The sequence below is a fragment of the Magallana gigas genome, chromosome 8, assembly GCF_963853765.1.
Source record: "Magallana gigas chromosome 8, xbMagGiga1.1, whole genome shotgun sequence".
NCBI classification, from domain to species: Eukaryota; Metazoa; Mollusca; class Bivalvia; order Ostreida; family Ostreidae; genus Magallana; species Magallana gigas.
In genome coordinates, this window is record NC_088860.1 from 49,710,149 (window position 1) to 49,734,428 (window position 24,280).

At 32.7% G+C, this 24,280-nt stretch overlaps 2 protein-coding genes across 6 annotated transcripts in view; one reads left to right on the forward strand and one right to left on the reverse strand.

Moving 5' to 3' along the window:
• The window catches only part of LOC109617652 (serine/threonine-protein phosphatase 6 regulatory ankyrin repeat subunit B-like), a 343,082-nt gene that overhangs the window by 60,412 nt on the left and 258,390 nt on the right, over positions 1 to 24,280 (forward strand). The window contains exon 9 of one of the 4 annotated variants that reach the window (XM_066069373.1): positions 3,264 to 9,205. The exons of the other annotated variants lie outside the window; for them this stretch is intronic. Within the exon in view, the coding sequence (XP_065925445.1) occupies positions 3,264 to 7,846 (4,583 nt within the window). The 3' untranslated portion in view covers positions 7,847 to 9,205. Of the gene's footprint in view, positions 1 to 3,263; positions 9,206 to 24,280 lie in introns of those variants that run through there. 4 annotated transcript variants of the gene reach the window in all.
• Positions 10,064 to 18,672, reverse strand: LOC136270754 (uncharacterized). Of its 2 annotated transcripts, XM_066069393.1 has the most exons (8): positions 18,119 to 18,665; positions 16,755 to 16,810; positions 16,166 to 16,243; positions 15,653 to 15,739; positions 15,077 to 15,267; positions 13,241 to 14,442; positions 12,829 to 13,024; positions 10,064 to 12,288 (listed from the first exon to the last, which is right to left on the reverse strand). In XM_066069393.1, the coding sequence occupies exons 6-8, from the start codon at positions 13,769 to 13,771 to the stop codon at positions 11,534 to 11,536; spliced, it is 1,482 nt and encodes a 493-aa protein (XP_065925465.1). In that variant the 5' UTR covers positions 13,772 to 14,442; positions 15,077 to 15,267; positions 15,653 to 15,739; positions 16,166 to 16,243; positions 16,755 to 16,810; positions 18,119 to 18,665; the 3' UTR covers positions 10,064 to 11,533. The 2 variants fall into 2 exon arrangements, with proteins under 2 accessions (XP_065925465.1, XP_065925464.1); XM_066069392.1 differs by lacking the exons at positions 10,064 to 12,288; positions 12,829 to 13,024 and having other exon boundaries at positions 13,627 to 14,442; positions 18,119 to 18,672.

The window sequence follows — 24,280 nt, forward strand, 5'->3', positions numbered from 1 at the left end:
CACCCTTATTTTTAAAGCGCTTCATTAAACTTAAATTTTAGGGGCAAAAAATGCATAAAACCGCACATAGTCCTTTATTAACAAATGAACATATAAGATGCATTGCATATTTTAACCAATTTCACAGTCGCTCACACCAATCAAAACAAAACAAACATTTCTTTTTTCAAAGAGGCGTAAAAATGCTATGCTAAATTCCTTCTTAAAATCAAAGTTTGTGTTGTCTACGCCCTAAAATATTATTCCTTTTTGGCCGTCACAATTCAATACTTAAGACATGCCATATAATTCATTTATCTTTACACGCCAAGTGGGACATTCATACACACGAATTTGTGTTTTAATTAGTTATACGTCTTGATTTTTTTTTAAGGGTTAATGGGTTTTATTTTCAAAATGTGAACATTTACATAATTGACTTTAAAAAGTAAAGATATTAAAAAACACTGACTGACATTTTTTGACATCTACAGAATAACATTTGAACCGTATTGTAAAATATTTTATTATACCGCACTTTGCTACGTTATTATACTGAAATTTATACTGTATTTTAACTGATACTTAATTATATGAACAAAAATGAAAAAAACTATCAACATTGATGTAGATTTCATTGTAAAAAGAGTTCGAGGGGCCCCAAAGAGAAATTATATACAGCATAACACACTTTATTTTTTTGTACAAGTATTTATCATACTCTAATTCATTAAGGATTTCTAATGAACAACCACAATTTCAGCATCAATCGTATAATTATAAGCAATATATAGAGCTCACAATTCTGCTAGGCTTGAGTCATATTTTGTTCACATGAGTTTATTACATTCAGCTTAAGATTTTTAACTTGGTATTTCCTACTCAGCATTTAAAATGAAGAAAAAGAATGGCCTCAGATGTGAGTGCAAACATAGAGTCGTGAACAAATCTCTGTATATTGCTAATAAATCGAAGCACTCAAATATGGTTAGTAAATGGAAATTGTAAACAATTAAAGAAAAGAAACATGCACTAGAACAACCAAAAAGCACAATTTATTTTTCAAAATGAATCATATATATGTATATACCTACATTTTCCGTCAGTGATATTAAACTCTATTTAAACTGAATAAACTCGAGAAAATGCTGATCATCTCAACAAAACATATTGCATTAATCTACCATTGCGCAAAAGATCATACCGAATTATCGAAGGAATGAATTGTATTTTAATTCTTTTAATATATCACATTTTGCTTAATTTGAGCAGGTAAACAGTAACAAAATACAAGCGACAGTTCCCAGGTTACAAAGCATAAATAAAAATGAAATTCAAAACAAGCTAAAACTACCGTTATATGTGAAAACTGTCAACGCATTGCCATATTTAGCCTCAATTTACTTCATTAAATCGGCATCAATGTATTTTGCATGTTTCAAAGATTCCCTTCGAACGCAAACTGTTGCACAACAAATTCATCATTGTTAGATCGGCCCGTTTATCATCTGTCATCGCTGCTTGAAACCTCGTTTTAGAAGTATGGAATACGAGTCTTGGTAAAATGGGTAAGCAAAGCCGGGCCGGAGCAAAATAAAAGCCGGGGTAGATCGGCAATCGTCGATTCCGAAATACGCATGTTTTGTATCAATATTTACAGCAAACAAAAATATATTGTTCCATAAAATATCCTTGAAATTCTAAGGATATTGGCAGATTGATAACTGCCAATCTTTTGTTTTGGCCCGGCCCGGTTTTTCCTACCCATTCTACTAAGACTCATGGATACTGAACCCGAAGCTTTAATCGGATTGAAACACGTCTTTCCTTTTTTATAATTTTCGTCATAACTAGGATTTGAAACAGACTTAGCCCATACGTTTTGCAATTTAAATCTTCCTTTCCATAGGTATTATTTAATATGCTTGATTACATTGAATTTGACTCTGTAGTTCTTGTGAAGAAGATTTTTAAAAATGCACCCCCCTTTTTCTACTGTTTCGAGATTTTTTTCCGCTTTGAATGAGGATCGATCTTTTATATAAACTCTACTGTCTTATTTATCGTTAATGGACAGATGCTCACTGTAAAGTATATTTCCAGTGGTTTTACAATAAGTTATAATTATCTTACTGTTTCATGTAAAATGCACTCGAACCAGGTCATTTCCTAAACTATCGGTGACTTTCAGATCAAAACTCGTGTTAAGATTAAGTGCTCGATCCAGTGAGAAATAACAGTAAATAGTTACTAAGTAGTAAAGGGAGCATATCATTAGAAACGAATAATGATTTTGAAATATAGTGTTTAAACACGAAAATTTGAAGGAAAAATACAAATCAGGAGCAGAGTAAACACGGATATCTACAAAAGTTTGAGGTAGGATCAGGTGCCATGAAGGAGTGAGTCTCCTCTGCTGACCGGTCACATCCGCCTCGTGCACTTTGTCGTAATCGGGAAAACGGAAAATATGTAGACAATTTGATGAATAATAATGGCCTATCAATAAGTACGAAAAACGTCAGTCAGAGCTTATCTTACAAAAAAGAAAAATACACAATAAAGAACAAATATTTTGAAAAAGAAAACATTCTGTTTTTAACCCACTACTCGATATAAATGGCTATCAATGTCAAATTAATCTTAATGAATTGATCTATAAAAAGTTACAAAACCAAAATGAAATCTTATTATGAAACATTTTTTTCTATTTGACCAGACGTAATTAACTAAATCGACAAAAGCATTATTCGGCCAAAAAACTCACTTTGGAGACATGCAATAACAAAACTATAATGATTTTTTTTCACATCTAGTTTGCAATACTGTAGCCATCGCTATATAGATTCAGTTGCAGAAAAAGTCCTTGACATTTAGATTAAAAAATATATTTTTGGGTTTGAAATGCATAAAGTTGATGTATTGTTGAGACAAAGCGTCAGGTTGAACTTTCAATATACCTCCGATCATGGTCCTTTGATGTCGTTAATACATACTCTTATCCTATGTCATTCGTCAAGAGTGTAAACGTTTCAAAATCGTCACAAAGCAGTAGGCATTCATATTGCACGGGCATTGGTGTTGCTGTTGTGACTTTAAAGCTGTAATTTTTTTCTTCAAGTTGTATAATATTTTATCAAATTACGGCTTTTAAATGTCTAATTTAATTAAAATCATTAATTTTGTACCCAAAGGTTAAACGATTAAATATTATGATGAGATGATATTAATCTTCTTGTCAAATGCTTAAAAAAATATAATACAGAATAACTTTTATCTTTCAGAGTCACCACTTGACCAGGCTATATTTCAGCAGTGGCAGGATGACGACAGCAAATTTGTTTCAACAAGAGCTTGTAAGGAAGTAGAAAAACTTATTAAAAGTCAGAATCTGGTGATCGTGACCGGTAACTCTGGGTCAGGAAAATCAGCCATTATACACCATATAGCGTTGAGGTATAGGGTCAAAGGCTGGACAGTAAAACCAGTATATAACGTGAAGGAAATCACTGATACATATTCCTCAGTAGATGTATTACAAAGCGAAATTCTTTTTGTATTCAATGATCCTATTGGCAACGAATCCTTCGACGAAATAGCCTATAATTCATGGAAGGAACAAGATGAAAGGTTGAAAGCTTGTTTGAGAAATAACAAGATGTTGCTCTCAAGTAGAAAATATATTCTACTTGATAATAGGGTTAAAGGAATGTTAAACGATAAATCATGCAGCATTGATCTTAGTGATGACAAACATAAACTGAATAATGGAGAAAAAGAAACCATTTTAAGGAATTACGCATCAAACAGGGGTCTTTTAAAAGACGATATTAGTGTAATTTTGACGACTGAGGAGTATTTTCCGTTATTATGCAAACTTTATTTTAGCGACGAAAATAACCAGACAATAGGACCGCGATTTTTTAAAGAACCTTTTAACGTATGTCAGGAACAAATAAGAAATTTCAGAAATGACTCCAAAGAGGAATGCAAAAAAAAATACTGTGCTCTTGTTCTTCTTGTTCTGTGTAACAATCAGCTTTGTGTTGAGGATATACACAAAAACGATTGCTTAAAGGAAAAATTTAAACTTACTTTGAAATTATGTGAAATGAAGACAAACACAGCATCTCATACTATTGGTGACGCTCTAAAGACTCTAGAGGGATTTTTTGTGAAGAAGATTGACGACACGTATCATTTTTATCACGATTTTGTAATGGAAGTTACCACCTTTGTGTTTGGAACATACTATCCGAGAGAAACAATACAGTATGCAGATATTGGTTTCCTCAGACGACGTGTAAACTTAGAGAGCAGCAACGACAATAGAAAAGAAGAAGTTGATATATTTACCATATATTTAAATGATGAATTTGTTAGCGATCTAGCGGATAGACTTTTTAATGATGTATTTGGAGATCGTCTGTTGGATGTTGTTCTCAATCCATGTGTGAGGAATGAGAAGGTGGCTACATGTTTCATACAAAAATTAAAAGATAGTCCCGATAAACTGCACAACTTACTTGCCAAAAAACAGCTTCAGGAAAAGTTTAGAAAGCAAAAAGAAAATCAAGAATTAAAACAATCATTTGGTTCCAAACTTGAGTTTCTGTATGATGAAGATAGAGTGCAAATTCTTAGTGCTGTCATAGTATTTTGTCATACAAATGTATCAAAACATTGTTTAAAAACCCTACAGGGAATGCAAAATTCTCTTAAATATACTTCTTTTTTTTCTGCGGTATGTTGCAATGGTTCGATGGATTTGTTCAATGTCTTTCCAAAAGAACAAATTAAATGGTTTTTGGTGAAAAAGTGGGGGGGCTACTATCCTATTCACATTGCTTCCCTGTTTCATAATCATAAAATATTGCGGGAGCTGATACAGGTGATGAATAATGTGAATTTGAGAACCATATATGGATATACTCCCTTGATGTTGGCAGTTTCCAATACGGACACAAGCAAACAAAAAAATAAGGAAAAAAGAAATCAGTCAATTGATATCAGTGTTGAACTTTTACTAACTCATGGAGCTGACATTAATTTCTGTGATCCATTTAATGGGAGTCCTCTCCATATAGCAAGTCGTGAAGGGAACGATTACACTGTACAACTTTTGTTAAGTAAAGGAGCAGATATTAATTCATGTAACAGACTCAAAGAAACTCCTATACATTATGCAAGTAAAGTAGGACATGAACGCATTGTGAAACTTTTATTAGAAAAAGGAGCAAATATTAATTCATGTGACACAAGGCAAGAAACTCCTCTACATAAAGCTAGTAAAGAAGGACATGAAAGCATTGTGCAACGTTTATTAGAAAATGGAGCAGATATTAATTTATGTGACCTATACAAAAAAACTCCTCTACATAAAGCCAGTGAAGGAGGACATGAAAGCACTGTACAACTTTTATTAGAAAAAGGAGCAAATATTAATTCATGTGACACAAACAAAGAAACTCCTCTACATAAAGCTAGTGAATGGGGACGTGAAAGTACTGTACAACTTTTATTAGAAAAAGGAGCAAATATTAATTCATGTAACACAAACAAGGAAACTCCTCTACATAAAGCCAGTGGAAGAGGTCAGGAAAGTACTGTACAACTTTTATTAGATAATGGAGCAGATATTAATCTGTGTAACACAAACAAAGAAACTCCTCTACATAAAGCCAGTGAAGGAGGAGATGAAAGCACTGTGCAACTTTTTTTAGAAAAAGGAGCAGATATTAATTCATGTGACACAAACAAAGAAACTCCTCTATATAAAGCAATTAAATGTGGCCGTGAAAGCACTGTGCAATTTTTATTAGAAAAAGGAGCAGATATTAAACTGTGTATCACAAACAAAGAAACACTTCTCCTTTATGCCAGTAAATGGGGACTTGAAAGCACTGTGCAACTTTTATTAGATAAAGGAGCAAATATTAATTCATGTGACACAAACAAAGAAACTCCTCTACATAAAGCCGGTGAAGGAGGACATAAAAGCACTGTGCAATGTTTATTAGAAAAAGGAGCATATATTAATATGCGTAACACAAACAAAGAAACTCCTCTTCATAAAGCCAGTGAAAAAGGACATGAAAGCACTGTACAACTCTTATTAGAAAAAGCAGCAATGATTAATTCATGTGACACAAACAAAGAAACTCCTCTACATAAAGCCAGTGAAGAAGGACATGAAAGCACTGTGCAAATTTTATTAGAAAAAGGAGCACATATTAATTCATGTGACACAAACAAAGAAACTCCTCTACATAAAGCCAGTGAATGGGGATCTGAAAGCACTGTACAACTTTTATTAGAAAAAGGAGCAAATATTAATTCATGTGACACAAACAAAGAAACTCCTCTACATAAAGCCAGTAAATGGGGATCTGAAAGCACTGTGCAACTTTTATTAGATGAAGGAGCAGATATTAATTCATGTGACACAAACAAAGAAACTCCTCTACACAAAGCAAGTGAAGAGGGACACGAAAGCACTGTGCAACTTTTATTAGAAAAAGGAGCAAATATTAATTCATGTGACACAAACAAAGAAAATCCTCTATATAAAGCAATTAAATGTGGATGTGAAAGCACTGTACAATTTTTATTAGATAATGGAGCAGATATTAATCTGTGTAACACAAACAAAGAAATACTTCTTCTTAATGCCAGTAAATGGGGACTTGAAAGCACTGTACAACTTTTATTAGAAAAAGGAGCAAATATTAATTTGTACGACAAAAACAAAGAAACTCCTCTACATAAAGCCAGTAGTACAGGATATAAAGGCACTGTACAACTTTTACTAGAAAAAGGAGCAGATATTAATTCATGTGACACAAACAAAGAAACTCCTCTACATAAAGCAAGTAAAGAGGGACACAAAAGCACTGTACAACTTTTATTAGAAACAGGAGCAAATATTAATTCATGTGACACAAACAACGAAACTCCTTTACATAAAGCAAGTAAAGAGGGACACAAAAGCACTGTACAACTTTTATTAGAAAAAGGAGCAAATATTAATTCATGTGACACAAACAAAGAAACGCCTCTATATAAAGCAATTAAAGGTGGATGTGAAAACACTGTACAATTTTTATTAGATAATGGAGCAGATATTAATCTGTGTAACACAAACAAAGAAACACTTCTCCTTAATGCCAGTAAATGGGGACTTGAAAGCACTGTACAACTTTTATTAGAAAAAGGAGCAAATATTAATTTGTGCGACAAAAACAAAGAAACTCCTCTACATAAAGCCAGTAGTACAGGATATAAAGGCACTGTACAACTTTTACTAGAAAAAGGAGCAGATATTAATTCATGTGACACAAACAAAGAAACTCCTCTACATAAAGCAAGTCTACATGGACGTGATAGCACTGTACAACTTTTATTAGAAAAAGGAGCAGATATTAATTCATGTGACACAAACAAAGAAACTCCTCTACATAAAGCCAGTAAATGGGGACATGAGAGCACTGTGCAACTTTTATTAGAAAAAGGAGCAAATATTAATTCATGTGACACAAACAAAGAAACGCCACTGCATAAAGCCAGTGGAAGGGGACGTGAAAGCACTGTACAACTTTTATTAGAAAAAGGAGCAGATATTAATTCATGTGACACAAACAAAAAAACTCCTCTACATAAAGCAAGTAAAGGAGGATATAAAAGCAGTGTGCAACTGTTATTAGAAAAAGGAGCAGATATTAATTCATGTGACGCAAACAAAGAAACTCCTCTACATAAAGCCAATAAAGGAGGACATAAAAGCACTGTGCACTTTTTATTGGAAAAAGGAGCAGATATTAATTCATGTGACACAAACAAAGAAACTCCTCTATATAAAGCAATTTAATGTGGACGTAAAAGTATTGTACAGTTTTTATTAGATAATGGAGCCGATATTAATCTATGTGACACAAACAAAGAAACTCTTCTACATAAAGCAATTAAATATGGACGTGACAACATTGTACAGTTTTTATTAGAAAAGGGAGCAGATATTAATTCATGTGACACAAACAATGAAACTCCTCTGCATAAAGCCAGTGAAGGAGGACATGAAAGCACTGTGCAATTTTTTCAGAAAAAGGAGCAGATATTAAAGTCATGTGACACACACAAAGGAAATCCTCTACATAAAGCCAGTAAATGTGGACGTGAAAGCACTGTACAATTTTTATTAGATAATGGGGCAGATAATAATCTGTGTAACACAAACAAAGAAACACTTCTCCTTAATGCCAGTAAATGGGGACTTGATAGCACTGTGCAACTATTATTAGAAAAAGAAGCAAATATAAATTCATTTAACACAAAAAAAAAACTCCTCTACATAAAGCCAGTAAATGGGGACTTGAAAGCACTGTGCAACTTTTTTTTAGATAATGGAGCAAGTATTAATTCATGTGACACAAACAAAGAGACTCCTCTATCTATAGCAAGAAAAAAGGAACACGAATGCATTGTACAACTTTTATTACAAAAAGGAGCAGATATTATTAATTCATGTGACACAAAGAAACTCCTCTATATAAAGCAATTTTATGTGGACGTAAAAGTATTATACAGTTTTTATTAGATAATGGAGCCGATATTTATCTATGTGACACAAACACAGAAACTCCTCTACATAAAGCAATTAAATATGGACGTGAAAACATTGTACAGTTTTTATTAGGAAAAGGAGCAGATATTAATTCATGTGACACAAACAAAGAAACTCCTCTATATAAAGCCAGTAAAGGAGGACATGAAAGCAATGTGCAACTGTTATTAGAAAAAGTAGCAGATATTAATTCATGTGACGCAAACAAAGAAACTCCTCTGCAAAAAGCAGTACAAAGGGACACGGATGCACTGTACAACTTTTATTAGAAAAAGGAGCAGATATTAATTCATGTGACACAAACAAAGAAACTTCTCTACATAAAGCAAGTAAAAAGGGACATGAAAGCACTGTACAACTTTTATTAGAAAAAGGAGCAGATATTAATTCATGTGACATATACAAATAAACACCTCTACATAAAGCCAGTAAAAGAGGACATGAGAGCATTGTACAACTTTTATTAAAGAAAGGAGCAGATATCAATCCATGTGACACAAACAAAGAAACTCCTCTCTCCTCTACATAAATCCATTAAATGGGGACTTGAAAACATTGTACAACTTTTATTAGATAAAGGAGCAGATACTAATTTATGTGACGAAAACAAAGAAACACCTCTACATAAAGCAATTAAATATAAAATTGAAAGCATTGAACAACTTTTATTACTTAAAGGAGCAGATATTAATTCATGTGACACAAACAAAGACACTCATCTACATAAAGCCATTAAATGGGGACGTGAAAGCACTGTACAAATTTTATTAGAAAAAGGAGCAAATATTAATTCATGTGACACAAACAAAGAAACTCCTCTACATAAAGCCATTAAATGGGGACGTGAAAGCACTGTACAAATTTTATTAGATAACGGAGCAGATATTAATTCATGTGACACAAACAAAGAAACTCCTCTATATAAAGCCAGTAAATAGGGACATGAAAGCATTTTACAACTTTTATTAGATAAAGGAGCAGATATTAATTTATGTGACGAAAACAAAGAAACTCCTCTATATAAAGCCAGTAAATGGGGACATGAAGGCACTGTACAACTTTTATTAGATAAAGGAGCAAATATTAATTCATGTGACACAAACAAAGACACTCATCTACATAAAGCCAGTGAATTAGGGTATGATAGGACTGTACAACGTTTATTAGAAAAAGGAGCAGATATTAAGTACTGTTCTATGTAAGATTCAGGCAGAGGGTGGCACATGTGCATGATGAAAAATATATTTGATCATTTTTATGTAATGTATGTTCACAGACTTGAGCTTTGAACATAACTTTTTTTTCCATTGTTAATCGTTGCTATGGTAACCAACTGGATATCATTCTTGGATGAAAGAACAAACAAATGTGCAGGAAAATTACAATTTTACTGTATTTTCAACACAAAATCCATCAATCACTGCAAATTTCATAAAGAAATTTTTGTTATTTTCAAAAACTATAATAAAAAATGTATTTATTTCAACAATTCAAGTTTTGATTTTTTTTAAATGTTTCTAGGCAATACTGATTCTTGAAATCTATAAATAGCCCAGTTGAGCAATTCTCAAAAATGCGTAAATTTTAATTACTTTTAAGTGGAAATTCATGAAAAAGCAATCAGTGTGTATAATTTCATTGATGAATTCAGAAACTGTAACCTTAGGATATGTAAATTATCAAATAAAAATTCTGCGTTTTCAGTTTTTTGATGAAACACACTTTGGGGGAAAAAAGGCGTTTTTAACGTATTTCGACAATTTCTAACATTAAACATTCTGAATATAATCCTCTATCCCCTTAACAAAATTATTTTATTAATTGATAGTTCCACTAAATTAAAAAAGAAATGATATACAGAGCAAAAGTAAAGTATTAAATCATAAATAAGTGACATTATTGGTTGCTATGGCAACATTTGACATTGACCTTTTTGCCTAATAGAGATCTTATGCAAATTGTATAGCATTATTGCATAAAGTTTAATTACAAAAGATTAGAAAAATACAGATGTCATGAGTAAACATATATTATTACTGGTATATAGGATTTGCCATTTACATTGACCTCAAAATTAATAGAAGGCTGTTTATTTTTACCTTTTGGTGCAATCCCAAACAAGAGGCCTAAGGGCCTTAACAATCAACCAGAGAATAAAACAATTTAAAGAGAAAAAGTCTAGCATTCAGAAACAACTTATATCCTAAGTTCTTATCTGTCTTCCATTTAGATTTTTATCCTGTATGTTTAATTTTCTATTAAGACTCCACCCTATCTCCATGGGTCCTTATTTTACCTTATTTTATCCTACATCAGTGGTTTTGAGAAGAGGTCAAACCATCAACTCCAAACACAATTTGCTCAGAAAAACACAATAGAGCTTTCAGATCGGGTGAGATAAAATGGAGGATTTTCTAATGATGATGTACAAAATTCACAGCAGGAGCCTAAGGGAAAATAACATCCAAAACAAAAATCAACAACATGGCATTACTAAGTTTGACCACACTATGTTATGGATATGCCATATAAATATCTTAGGATGTAAACTTGACTCAAACAAATGTGATTTGTGTTGACAAGTATGAACTAGGTTCAAGTGATATTTTGAAAAACTTCTGCATTTTGAAGTTCACTTAGAACACTCAGCAAGTCACTGTCATCTAATCCAAGCTTTTCGGCACAAATCACATTTGCTTGACTGGAATTTACAGCAAGTCGTGAAAAAAAGGATGAAATTTGACTTGGCTGTAGCCATTCACACGGTGAAAACTTCTTCCTTCCATCTTCCACCAGATTCCGCATCTCTAATGCAACAGCTGTGGGATTCTCCTTTCTACCACTTTCTTCTCCTTTCTTAAATAAATCAGTCAAGAAATCCTTCACTTTTTGAGAGAATCTGCTGTATCTTTTTTCTTTCTTCAAAGCCCATCCTCAAACTGGCAAATCCACACTGTCTGAAGCCTCTGGTTCATGTTCAACTCTAGGACGAGTAGTTGTCAGCACACTGTTGCACGTTTCTGCCCATAGTTTCTTTGTTTTATCACTTGAAGATTCTGACAATTTTTTGAACACATGATTCCCAATGAGCAGATGCTCATTAAGTTTACCAAAAGTCTGATATGACTTCACACATCCATATTCAGGACAAAAGAACAATTTAGAGTTCATTCCAGTAGGTTCGTTCTCGCACTCCTCCTCGTCATTTGATATGCTATCAGACCGATCATGTGATCCTGATTCATCATCTGTATTTGGTGTCTTGAGATGAATTTTACCATGGTTCTCAGGATAGTTAAAGTCGCTGATGATTTTCAGACAGGTAGCCGACTGGGTTTGTCCTAGTTTCTGAAGACTCTCTGTGTCCTTAAAGCACCCCTCTCCAATTCCGTAGGCCCTCCATGTCTTAATTCCTGTTGATGTGAACTCTATGTTCGATATGAAGCTCACTCCCTTCCATGAATGTTTTGTGACTTCTTGTTTGGTGACATCAACATCAACAACAGCAATGCAAGTTCCCTTTACTTCTGCTCCACTATCAATTGCTTCCTTCATTTGGGTTGCTGTACATATATTGTGACCTTCTGAAGAAAATATCCTCATCTTTGACCTCATATGAGCAATTTTAGCATCGCAGTAACTCTTTCCACTCTGTGCTTCACTGTAGTCATAACGCTTCACAGTAATACCTAAAATAATAAAATACACAGTCACAAATAATTTTTTTTATAATATTAATAACTACAGTACATTTACATTACACATGTACATGTATTTTGCTTATAACATGTGTGGAAAGCATTCTAAACACCATAACATGTACAGAAGGTCAAAAGGTTAAGATTAATTATGCTTTTATTTTGAAAGTTACTCAGTTTGTTTGCACACACCATTGGGCTTATAATACTTCATCTTTCCAAAAATAACGATTCAATGCTTTTATATACATGAATGTATATATATATATACATTCTCAAAGGTTCTTTTAAAGGACATAAGACTTTCATTTGCATAATGTTCAAACAGATAATATATGACTACAAAAAAGAAATTTAAACATTTGAACCTTATTTTTAAGAATTACCAAAAAGCAAGGAAAAACACTCATTTCTTAAAAATAAACAACATCCAAAAAGCAATTCCAAAGCAACAACTATGTAAGATGCTTTCATTGTACAATATACATGTATTTGTATACTGTGCAGAAATTAAAACAAAAACCAAAATACCTGTTCTCTCTGACAATGATGGTATGGAGAGCCATATCTGCCCACAATGGTAGCACCCAGCATTGTCTGATCTCAGGTAAGCTTCTGTAATGTTTGGCATATGTTGTTTAATGGTTACTAGTGTATGTTCTAGTAATGAAAGAACAGCAAAGAAGTCCTGTTTCACATAATCCATTATGTGAGTAAATGTCTTGTGCTACAAGTACAAAAGAGTAAAATTGTTTAAGGTACATGGACCTATAATGTAAGACAGTTTCATTTTTTTTCTAAACATAAACAATAAAACTTTCAAATGCCATACACATTTTATACACAAGTATATCTAACACTGTAGGCAAAAAAACCCTGACAATCAATTGACAGACCTTTGCTAATTACTTAGTATAAGAGTAATATTAATACATTAGCTTACCACCAAACTTCCATTTTGATCCTTGAAAACTGCAACACATACATGCCAGTGTACACCTTTCTGACCAAAGAAGTCTTTCATTTTCTCCCGGTACATCTGTGGCAAGTTCTTCATTGCCCAGTCTAAAATCACTAGGACTTCGTTGTTCTTCAGGTCATGCAGAACGTCTATTCTTCCATCATCCTGATTCACGGTTCTTACAATATGAGATCTCCAGTCTTCTACTTGGGTAATGGACATTTCTAAATCTTGCAAAAATACCTCTTGCTCTTCTGATGGAGTCTTTATGATGACCTCACGGATTTCTGTCACAGCCTCACCAAATATATAACATCTGCTGCAGTTTTGGTTATGTTCATGATCACATGTAACACCAAGAAGGCTTGATTTGGGGTCACTCAGTGCATACTGTAAGCAGTGGAAAGCACATTCATCCTCTCGCTTGATGTGAAGTTTGTAGTCAGTCTTCAAGTACAGTCGTGCATTAAACAGCTTCTCCTTCATTTTTTTTTTTCCATTGTTGAGGTTCATCAAGCTTATCTACTAAGCTGCTCAGACTGTCAAAAGCTGACGAACCATCAACTGCAATGTTATCAAGTCCTTTCAGGCACTTCCGTTTTGAGGCACTGCATGCATTTAGCACTTCATATAGAGTCGACTCACTTAGAGGCTCAAAGTTGATACTAGTGCAATAAGCATTGTAAAGTTTGATCAAATTTGAATGGATCATAGTCCTAACTATATCAGGAATTAGTAAAGTGTTTCCAGAATCTAGCTTTAGGTTCCTTGTAGTGTATGATGAAATCTCGTTGAATGATGGGTCACTGAAAAATTCAACCGCATGTTGTAACTTAGCATAATTGATTCTCTCTCTGTGTTGAGAAGATGCTTTTAGTTGAACATCTGATCCAGGACCATATACAAAAGCATGTCTTCTAGCTTTGTCTATCTGATGTTTTGTAATCTCTGGAAATTTTGTCAATAGTTCAGCGTAAGAACACCTGTGTACTATCAGGGACAAAAGTTGACATTTCAAATTTGCATCTTTGATATTGTGGTACATTTCACCAACAACATTGAAAAGGTCATCATCAGAAGATTCTGAACTTGGTAAAACTATTCTCTTAAGTCTTTGTCCTTGATGAGGAGCAATCGCATCTAACAGAGCTGTACAAGTCTCTTCTGCTTTCCTTTTGTAGTACCTAATAATTACAAAAACAATTAAGATACAGGTAGTTAAGAGTGCATGACACAAAATAGACAAAAGCTACACCTGTGCATATGAGACCAGAGGCATTGTGGGCATGCTCACAATTAACTAATCTTTGAGAAAATTTGGACATAACTTCAAGACACATTTAAACTTTGTGTGAAGAATGAACTAATGTTCATTAATTAGAAAATTATACATCAAACACAAATTTAACACTTTTTTCTGCCTGTAACCTTGAAATTGTCAAAATGACCTTTGCTTAGATTATGACAACCCTAAAGTCATAAGCTATTTTTGTGTCAAGTATCAACTTCTAAGTTGTAGACAGTACATTTTTTGCAAATAACCTTGAACTTGTAGAATGATCTTGGGGCATACTCATTACACAGCCTCAGGTTATAAACAATTCTTTATACCAAGTATGAGATATCACTGAATCTCCATTACAAAGTTAAAGCCCAGCAAAGACAGATGGACAAGGTGATTCCTATAACCCCTCTCCATTATTGTTTGCAGGGGGTATAATAAACAAATGTTATTGTGCATGGAAACAATGATGGTCTCGTATTATTTTCATCCAAGAAAAAAAGTTAAATCTTAAAACATTAGTGTAATTTAGTCACCTTAAAGTTCGTTCTTTAACATCCACCAAGTCTGTGCCTAGTCTTGAGCGAAGAGGACTAATTTGACCTTGGCTTATGATGTTGATGGCTGCATTAACATCAGCCAACTGAATTTCTTGAAGGGGAAGTGCCTCCTCTTCCTGACTCCAGTTAGAACTTTGGCTGCAAACTGCGCTGCTTTGACTATCACTCTGTTACAAAATCAAAAGTTATGTACATTAATAAATTACAGCTACATGTACTACAATGTATACATGCATATTATGCATGTACATGTACTTTGAAGACAGCAAATTTTAGTTTTTGCAACATATATATTTGTTTGACATGTGATCCACATAACGCACTTGAGCACATGTAACAATTTGGGGTTCTTTTTCATGGCCACTATTTCCTAATCTCTTCATATGGGTGTGGAGAAGGTTTTCACTCTCATGACATTTACAATTTTAATTGATGCACTTTACAGTCTGACTGCCTCTCCTAATGCAAATGTATTTGAAGAAGTATAACTACAGTATTTCTTCAGATTTTTTGGTGTTTACATGAAATTCATTAAATTCATTCAACACTTACCGGTACTAAGTCTTCATAAATGGAAGTATCTGTCTGTCTTGTACGGAGTCTGCAAGTCCATGCTTCATCATTTGTTTCATTCAAAGGCTGAGAAAAAAAAATGATGGAAATGTTATAGCAATGAAATCATACATTTGCAGCAAGAATATTCATTTGATAATTCACATAAATAAAAGCCAACTACTGAAATTAATATCTTTTTTTTAGGCCTTTCAATACTCTACAGTCAGAGCTGCATGAAGCAATTTTAAATGCCTGTCTTAATGATCATGCAGAACTTGCTGATTCAAATCTCATCATTGGCAAAATATACAATTTGAAATTATTCTGAAACAGCCTCTGTAAATGCATAATTTTATCCCTTTACTTTTCTTGATGTAGTATATATTGTTATGTACATATGATATCACTGATTATGTGGTTTTAAATACCATACATGTTGAATACAACTTGAAAGGTTCAAAACACTTTAAATTAACAAAATATTGACTGCAAGACATGAGCTTTACATACAGCATCAGTACATGAAGACTTCTGGTTTTTGAGAGAGTCTGTTGTATGTTCTCTGTTGTCTTCTATGGGAACTTCAACCTAATAAAGATAATATATTTTACAATTTAATTAAACTTGGATACAATCATTTCTTTTTATCACAGCACACAGACCTACATATTCTTGTGTTGCCTACTGAGCAGAGCAATTTACACTTAGAGATCACTTTACCTAGAGTCTTTGTCTGAAACACCCCTTACATCTCAAAAACTGAAAAATGCATGGATTTGATATTTTGTGCATACATGTATGATGCTTGGCACTAGGACTTATATAAATACAATGGTTACCAACCTCATGACCTTTCATTATACATGTAACATGCACAATCAATAGAGCCCAGCCTTAATGATAGCACACATCCAATGAAGCATGACGACGGATAAAAACGGAAAGTACATGTAATAGGTAATCTGACTTAGGTGAATTAAAAATGCCCATGCCTTAAATGCCTTAACTCACATTCATATACTATTATGCAACTATGGATAAGTAACTTTTTTTATACAACAGGAAATTAACAGTAGTAAAATAAGATTGCATTTGTTACCTCTCCTATTGATGATGGAAAATTCAAGTAATCTCCATGGCATTTTCTGCATATTCCTAAAATTTTAAGAGAAAAGTATTAAATTTATAATTTTTTTAAAATATATCTCTGTATAATAAGTCCATCATAATAATTGACTTACAACTCTTCTTTACTTCTAGAGGTAAATTTTAAATGACAGATTTATCATATCCCTAGAGTGTTCTTTAGCTTTTTTTTTAACATTGATGAACATTTCAATGTTTATTTTCTTGTTTATAATTATAAATATCTTTATATGCATATATGTGTGAGAGCTAAAGTGAGCGTGTTTAACCATTGTAATACATTGTATGTATGATAACATGTTTACTCAGTTCATCGTATATGCAACCTTCACTATTGATATGAAGAGTGCATTTATGAGCATTGTATGCCTGATGCCAAATTCATTCAGTTTTTCTGAATATAAGTATTAGTAAGTATTGCCTGATGGATTCAGCAAATATACCATCTGGGCCTCCTAATTGTACATGCAAAAAATGTGTTTTATCATATAATGTATGGTTGATGAAAATTCTAATACATGCTGGTATAAAAGCATTTAAATTACCAATCATCAGCTGATCAAATAAATCTACTGATTGAATCGGATATGAAAATACATGTAATTTGGAATTCGTAGTTATATATACTCTGCCCCAAGATTTTGCTTCCACTACTTTTCGCTTGACATTTCGATAATCATCATTACATTAAAGGCTTTGTGCTCAAACTACGTTCATCCACAAATATGATAAATGTCCAGGTTGGATTACCTGTTTTGAAATGCCCCCTCTACCACTTCAGGTTTCAATACTTAATAATCCAAAATAGAAATTCTACGGGGATTTTGCATTGAAACAGTCATGAAATAGCTATAATACATTGAAAAATAAGTATTCCAAGTGAGTTCCTAATGGTAAAAAGATGTAAAAATTTCCATTATAAATTCACTTAGGAATTTGTTATCATTTCTGTGAAATTTTGTCAGAGTGAAAAATGATGGTATGTGTAAATGAAGATATCTTTGATATTTTCTCTTTTATCAATTTCAACTGTATTTCTTTCACATAGATGTGTATTTTTAATCAAAAATTATCAAAAATTGATGAAAGCAATAACTTGGGACAGACTATGATTATACATGTATATGTACTTGTATCAGGTAGGCTACATAGACCAATGTAGACCCCCCCCCCCCAAGTTTTTGTCCATGCAGGGTCATGAAAATTGTAATTAACCCTTGCGAGATATTTTACTGTTACTGTGTCTCATTTTAGAATTTAAATAGCTTCTGTTCAAAATCTTGCTGAATATAAACATGGTGAATAAGAATAACTTACCAGAACCGACTGGCACTAAAATTCCAAACTCAGAAATCATCCGCTTACACATGCGAGAGTTAAAACTCCGATATGGTTTGGCAGTTCCCTTATGGTTAGGATACTGACAAGAGGTCTTGGGACGCCAGTGAATACCTAGAAAATCTCTGTGATAGGGACAAACTGTGAATGTTTCCTCGACAGTGAAGAGTCCCACCCGCTTGCAAATTAGATCTGCTTCACTGAACACATCAGCCTCTCCTTTTACACCAGATCGAACTCCATTTTTGATTAGATGTGAAACAATACCTCTCTTGCAGTCTTTTAATCTAGTCAAATTTGTTTCTGATGGATGAAGAGGTGAAAAATCACAACAGGTTGAGGAATAAACACTAATAGAGCATCTTTCAATGGAGTCTGCCATATTGATGCCCCGATGCATTATGGGAAACGGGAGATAACTCTTGTGGTTAAAATTGGGAGAAGGGACTTAACTTTAGAAGCAAAATATTTAATAGCATGGAGAAAACACAAAAAATTAACAATTCTATATGAAAGCAAAAATTAAAATAAAAATATTTTTATCATGAAAAACAATTTCTTTGAATGCTTTTTGTAAATATCATTAATTTAAAATGGGTGAATTTTAATGATATTCTATAGAAATTCAACCAAACCCATTATTTACCTTGGGGGTGAATATCACAATATACCAAAGAAATGATTTTTTTTTAATTCATAAAGTTAAAGAGGTTTAATTTGAATGACAATTGAAAAGAAATTAACAAATTTAAAATTTAATGTGTGTAATGCCTGCATAGGGCCTGCCTGACTCTTACACGGAGCAGTACTTAATTCACGTGACACAAACAAAGAAACTCCTCTACATAAAGCAAGTATACTACTAAGTGAAAACACTGTGCAACTTTTATTAGATAAAGGGGCAGATATTTACTCATGTAATATAAACAATTAATCTCCTATACATAAAGCTAGTGAATGGGGACGTAATGGCACTGTACAGCTTTTATTAGATAAAGGAGCAGGCATTAATTCATATGACAACTACAAAGAGACCCCTTTACAAAAAGCCATTAGAACGGGACATAAAAGCACTGTACAACTTTTATTAGACAAAGGAGTAGATATTAAGTCAGGTTACACAAAGAAAGAAACTCTTCTACACAAAGACAGTGAATGCTGACATGGAAACATTATTTAACTTTTATTAGATAAAGTAGCAGATATTAACTTTTGAGACAATAAGAAACAATTAGATTTACATATCGCCGGTTATTGGGGGCATGGTAGCACTTTGCAACTTTTAATTAGTAAAGGAACCGACGTAACTTTACGTGATACCGACGGAAAAACTCCTTTCCTTAGATGAAGAACAAAAAGAAAATACATAGTACCAATTAATTGTTATTTAGTAAAATAGCAAACCTTAAGTATCGTGTTGATAAAAAAACAAATTCTTTTACATATAGCCAGTGGAGATGGACACAAAAGCACTGACAACTTTTAATTGGTAAAGGAGTCAACTTTTATTGATGTATTTAGGAAGGATAAGCTTTACTTTATAAAGCTAGTGAAAAGGAACGTGAAAGTAATGTGGAATTTTAATGAGTCAAAACGCAGACATTGATTTATGTGAATATTACCAAGAAACTTCTCTTCAGCCAGTAACCATAAACTTGAATCAATTTCTTTACAATTTTTACTGAGTAAAGTAACAAATGCAAATTTAATTAATGTACCCCAAGAAACTTATCTGCATAAAGTTGAACAAAAAAGGCAATGAGGCACTGTGCTAATTTTAAGTTATTCAGCAGAAATCAATTAATGTGATCCATTTTATCCAGCATTATACCGACTTAAATATATAAAGCTATGTGCCCAGTTGTTTAAGAACAAAGCTTAAAAACTATCAAAAAATCAATCATCTTTATATGTGTTGGAAATTGATTGATTTGTACAATCAAAATTCAAATGAACAACGAAAGAGAATGACGTGTGTGTCTGGTATATCAAATCATAAAAACAAACGCGGACAGTGTCTGAGTAAACATTAACTTGTATGTAATTTAATTTTTATTAAATTCGCATATTTATGAATTATTTTTCCAAAAAGTAATGTTTGATCCAGTTTATACCCAACTGTACAGCGTATTTCATTGTACTCCTTATTTTAGTATTTTGATAGATTTCAAATTTAGTTGTATTACAATTGCACTAATTATTTAAATATTATGATGAATTTTAAATTGTTTTGTATTTCAACTGTACGCACTTTTTTGCACTATTGGCCGCTTGATGCCAGAAATGTTTTTGAAATTGACATTGCACACATTGAACTCTGCTATGGCTGAGCTAAATAATTATGGTGAGTTTTTAGCACCTTTCTGGATTTTTGTTCGTATACCAAAACAAATGTTGACTGCATTTTCGGACAGAGTTATAGAGTAATTGACCTGGTTTATGAGCAACATATCATTTGCTATTCGGTTATTCCAGTACATCCGAAATCGGGCAAACATAAATTAGCTTAGGTGTAGCAGTATGTAAATTTTATCGTTAAACCGTCAGACCGGTCAGCATCAAATTAGACCGATTCAATTAACATTCGTTTGTTGGTCTTTGTTGATATGAAATAAACTTAATATAATACATATGCTTCTTTTGCTCGTATCCAAAAGTTAGGAAGGCTGGGTGGTAAACAAAATAACATCAGATAATTCTTTTATATTCTTCCTAGTATATCCTTTGGTTATCTTTAAGCAAAATATTTTTAAATTTTGAATTTCAATATAATTATACAGAACTATTCTTCTTACACTACTGGCTCTAAAAAGTACTGAAAGTGCCATTTTTTACTGATAATTTCTGATATTTACTGATATTGTACTGTTAGTGCTGAGAATTGCTGATATTTACTGATAATTTTACTGCTGTTACTGATAATTGCTGTTGGTTCTGATATTTACTGATATTTACTGATGCTTTTGCTGTGAGCTCTGATAATTACTGATATTTACTGAGATTTACTGTTGGTACTGAGAATTGCTAATAATTACTGAGAATATTTTAAGGCCCAAAACATTGTCTTTTAATTATTAAATAACACATATTTCAGATTTAACACAATTTATTTAATTATATATTGTTAAGTTTTATTTATTTGATATTTAGCTTCTTTTGAACTTCGGAAACTCACAGATCACATTTAAGACAATATTAGAAAGCCGGTCAAAATTGGTACTTAAACTTAAGGCAGACTCCACAAAAATTTTAATTTCTAAATGCGGTGGACATTTTTTTCTCAACAATGAAAAACCTCATATTTCTTAACATGATTATTTTTCTTTTCAAAATAGAGAGATACCCGGTCAGGACTTTATAATGTCTTTGAGGTTTTACTTCACAGAAAGATTAGCGAGGCAGTATCTGTGTATAGTATACATACTTTCAGCAGATCAAGAGGTTTGAATGTCGCAATTCAACCTTGTAAATTGTCAGTCTGGCACCTTGTGTATGACATTACGTAATATCCGTATACAGGAATCCATGATCTTGAGAATATTTATTCAAAGAGAAAAGTATTATTTTTATTGACAACAATATAAATAACGTATTAGAATAATTTTCATATTCATCACCTTATTTGTTCCGCATTCAATTGATTAAAAAAAGTTGGATAAATAATCTCTCTCTCTCTCTCTCTCTCTCTCTCTCTCTCCTACTATTTGCTGAAATCAAAATAGGTAACAATCGGCGAAGAATAATTTTGTTTGTTCGACCTTTCACTCTTTCTCTTTTAATACATATGTAATATATCTTCTGTTGCACGGCTAAGTAATGTTGTCATGATCTAGTTCTATTATTGTAAATCTGCCCACCCTGCTCTCTCTCGCTCTCGCTCTCTCTCTCTCTCTCTCTCTCTCTCTCTCTCTCTCTCTCTTGCTCGCATATATTATCTAGTCCTAAAATTTGAGTTTCCGAGTCAAAATGGCATAACGGCATTAGCACGATAAAGTTCTATTTCAGCATCACAACCGCCATTTTAAACAAGATTTCGAGTGTAAACTTTTCTAAGACTACAAAGAACACCAGCTTAATATAGTGAAAAAGTGTTACGGCTTATCATGCTTTAATTCTCTCTCTCTCTCTCTCTCTCTCTCTCTCTCTCTCTCTCTCTCTCTCTCTCTCAGATAATCTATTATAACGTATTTTGAGGCGTCAATGCAGAAAGGCATAAGCATGATTATGTCCCATTACAGTATCATAACCACCGATTGCAACAGCGATTTGATTGAAAACCTCTCTCTCTCTCTCTCTCATTAATACTTTATTCATGCACTTGTATGCGGTTATATGACCAGCGGCTATATAATTTTGAAAATAAGACACACAATTTATCTGATTTTCCTTAATCTACGAACGCTTAGATATTTAATCTCCACGCCTAAAAGCAAGCAGAAAAAAATATTTTCTATGTCTGGGATTAAAGAAAAACCTCAGAACTAACAGAGAGCACTCAGACTATACACACGACAGGGTGACCACGGCAAGGTGTGAAAATTGACCACCTGTGTATATGTCTGGCAGTCGCTGAAAAGATTCTTTTGTATGTCTGGGATCAAGAAAACCCTCAGAACTAACAGACAGCGTTCAGAATATATACACGACAGAGTGACCGTGGCAAGGTGTGAAAATTGTCCACCTGTATATATGTCTTGCAACCTCAGAATAAACAAATATAAATGGCCGGGAAATACAATGTGAAACAAAAGTGTTTGATTTTATTTTGAAAACAAAATTAGTGATTATGGCCGGGAACAAAACATCTTATGTTTATAATTATAAATATTTAACACGGTTCAATTAAAGAGTTGATCGCTCAAAATTTAGAATCATTAAATACATGTAGATGTTTATCAATTACATAAAGTGGTTAAAATCTTTATAAATTTTTTTTTACTATGGATTGTTCTATATATACAATGTAACACTGTAGTATCGAGTGGATTGGCGCACGGGGATGGGATATATAGCAATTCTGCAATTTCTACAATCATTTATTTATGTGCTGAATTGTGTTAATCAGCTAAAATAAAACTTAGAACAAGAACAAACAGAAAAAAATATGCATTGAAATAAATAAGCAGATTATAAGAAGAATAATCAAATCTAATTTTTGTGGTTGTAAAAAAGAAGTTACTGTTGATAAAACTTTAGTTAGATCTTACATATTTCTTTTTAAAAAATATTTGTTTACCGATAATTTTAAATAAATATAATTATCATGTTACAGTAATTAAAATTAATCTCTTAAAAATCCCTTGCCTGTAATTCTCAGTAATTATCAGCAATTCTCAGTACCAACAGTAAATCTCAGTAAATATCAGTAATTATCAGAGCTCACAGCAAAAGCATCAGTAAATATCAGTAAATATCAGAACCAACAGCAATTATCAGTAACAGCAGTAAAATTATCAGTAAATATCAGCTATTCTCAGCACTAACAGTACGATATCAGTAAATATCAGAAATTATCAGTAAAAAATGGCACTTTCAGTACTTTTTAGAGTCAGTAGTGTTAGGAGGTTATTGTAGTCCAATAGGGCCACATCCATTCAACCCCCTTAAAAACCATGTGGCAACGCACTTTGAAAAAAAAAATCAAATATAAAGTGCATAAATCTCAGACCAAATCTACGCTCTTTAATGTGTTACATGCATAAGTATAATACTTAAAATTTTAAAATATGTCCATCAAACGATCTACGTTTTTTTTTTTCAAAGTGCGCTTTTATCGACGACAACCACTTGCTCTGATTTTTAAAGTGCATTGATTTGATCTCACAGGTAACGCAATTTGATTTTTTTCGAAAGTTAATTGTAACAGATCACTGTGTTTTTATTGTAATTTCTTTGTAGCTTATAACTTTAAAAATTCGTACGTTTTTACAACAGTTTTATATGTTTTTAATGCTTTTTCTTTTTGAGTTTGTACACTTACATGGACTAACGAAGTAATAAACCATTTTATAAAAACTTTAAGTTTATCAGATACATGTATTTATGTCATGAATTATTTTTTAGTTCATTGATATACAATCACATACATTACGTCGAATATCTATAATTCATATTTGCACAGGTTTTCTCGTGCTAATTATT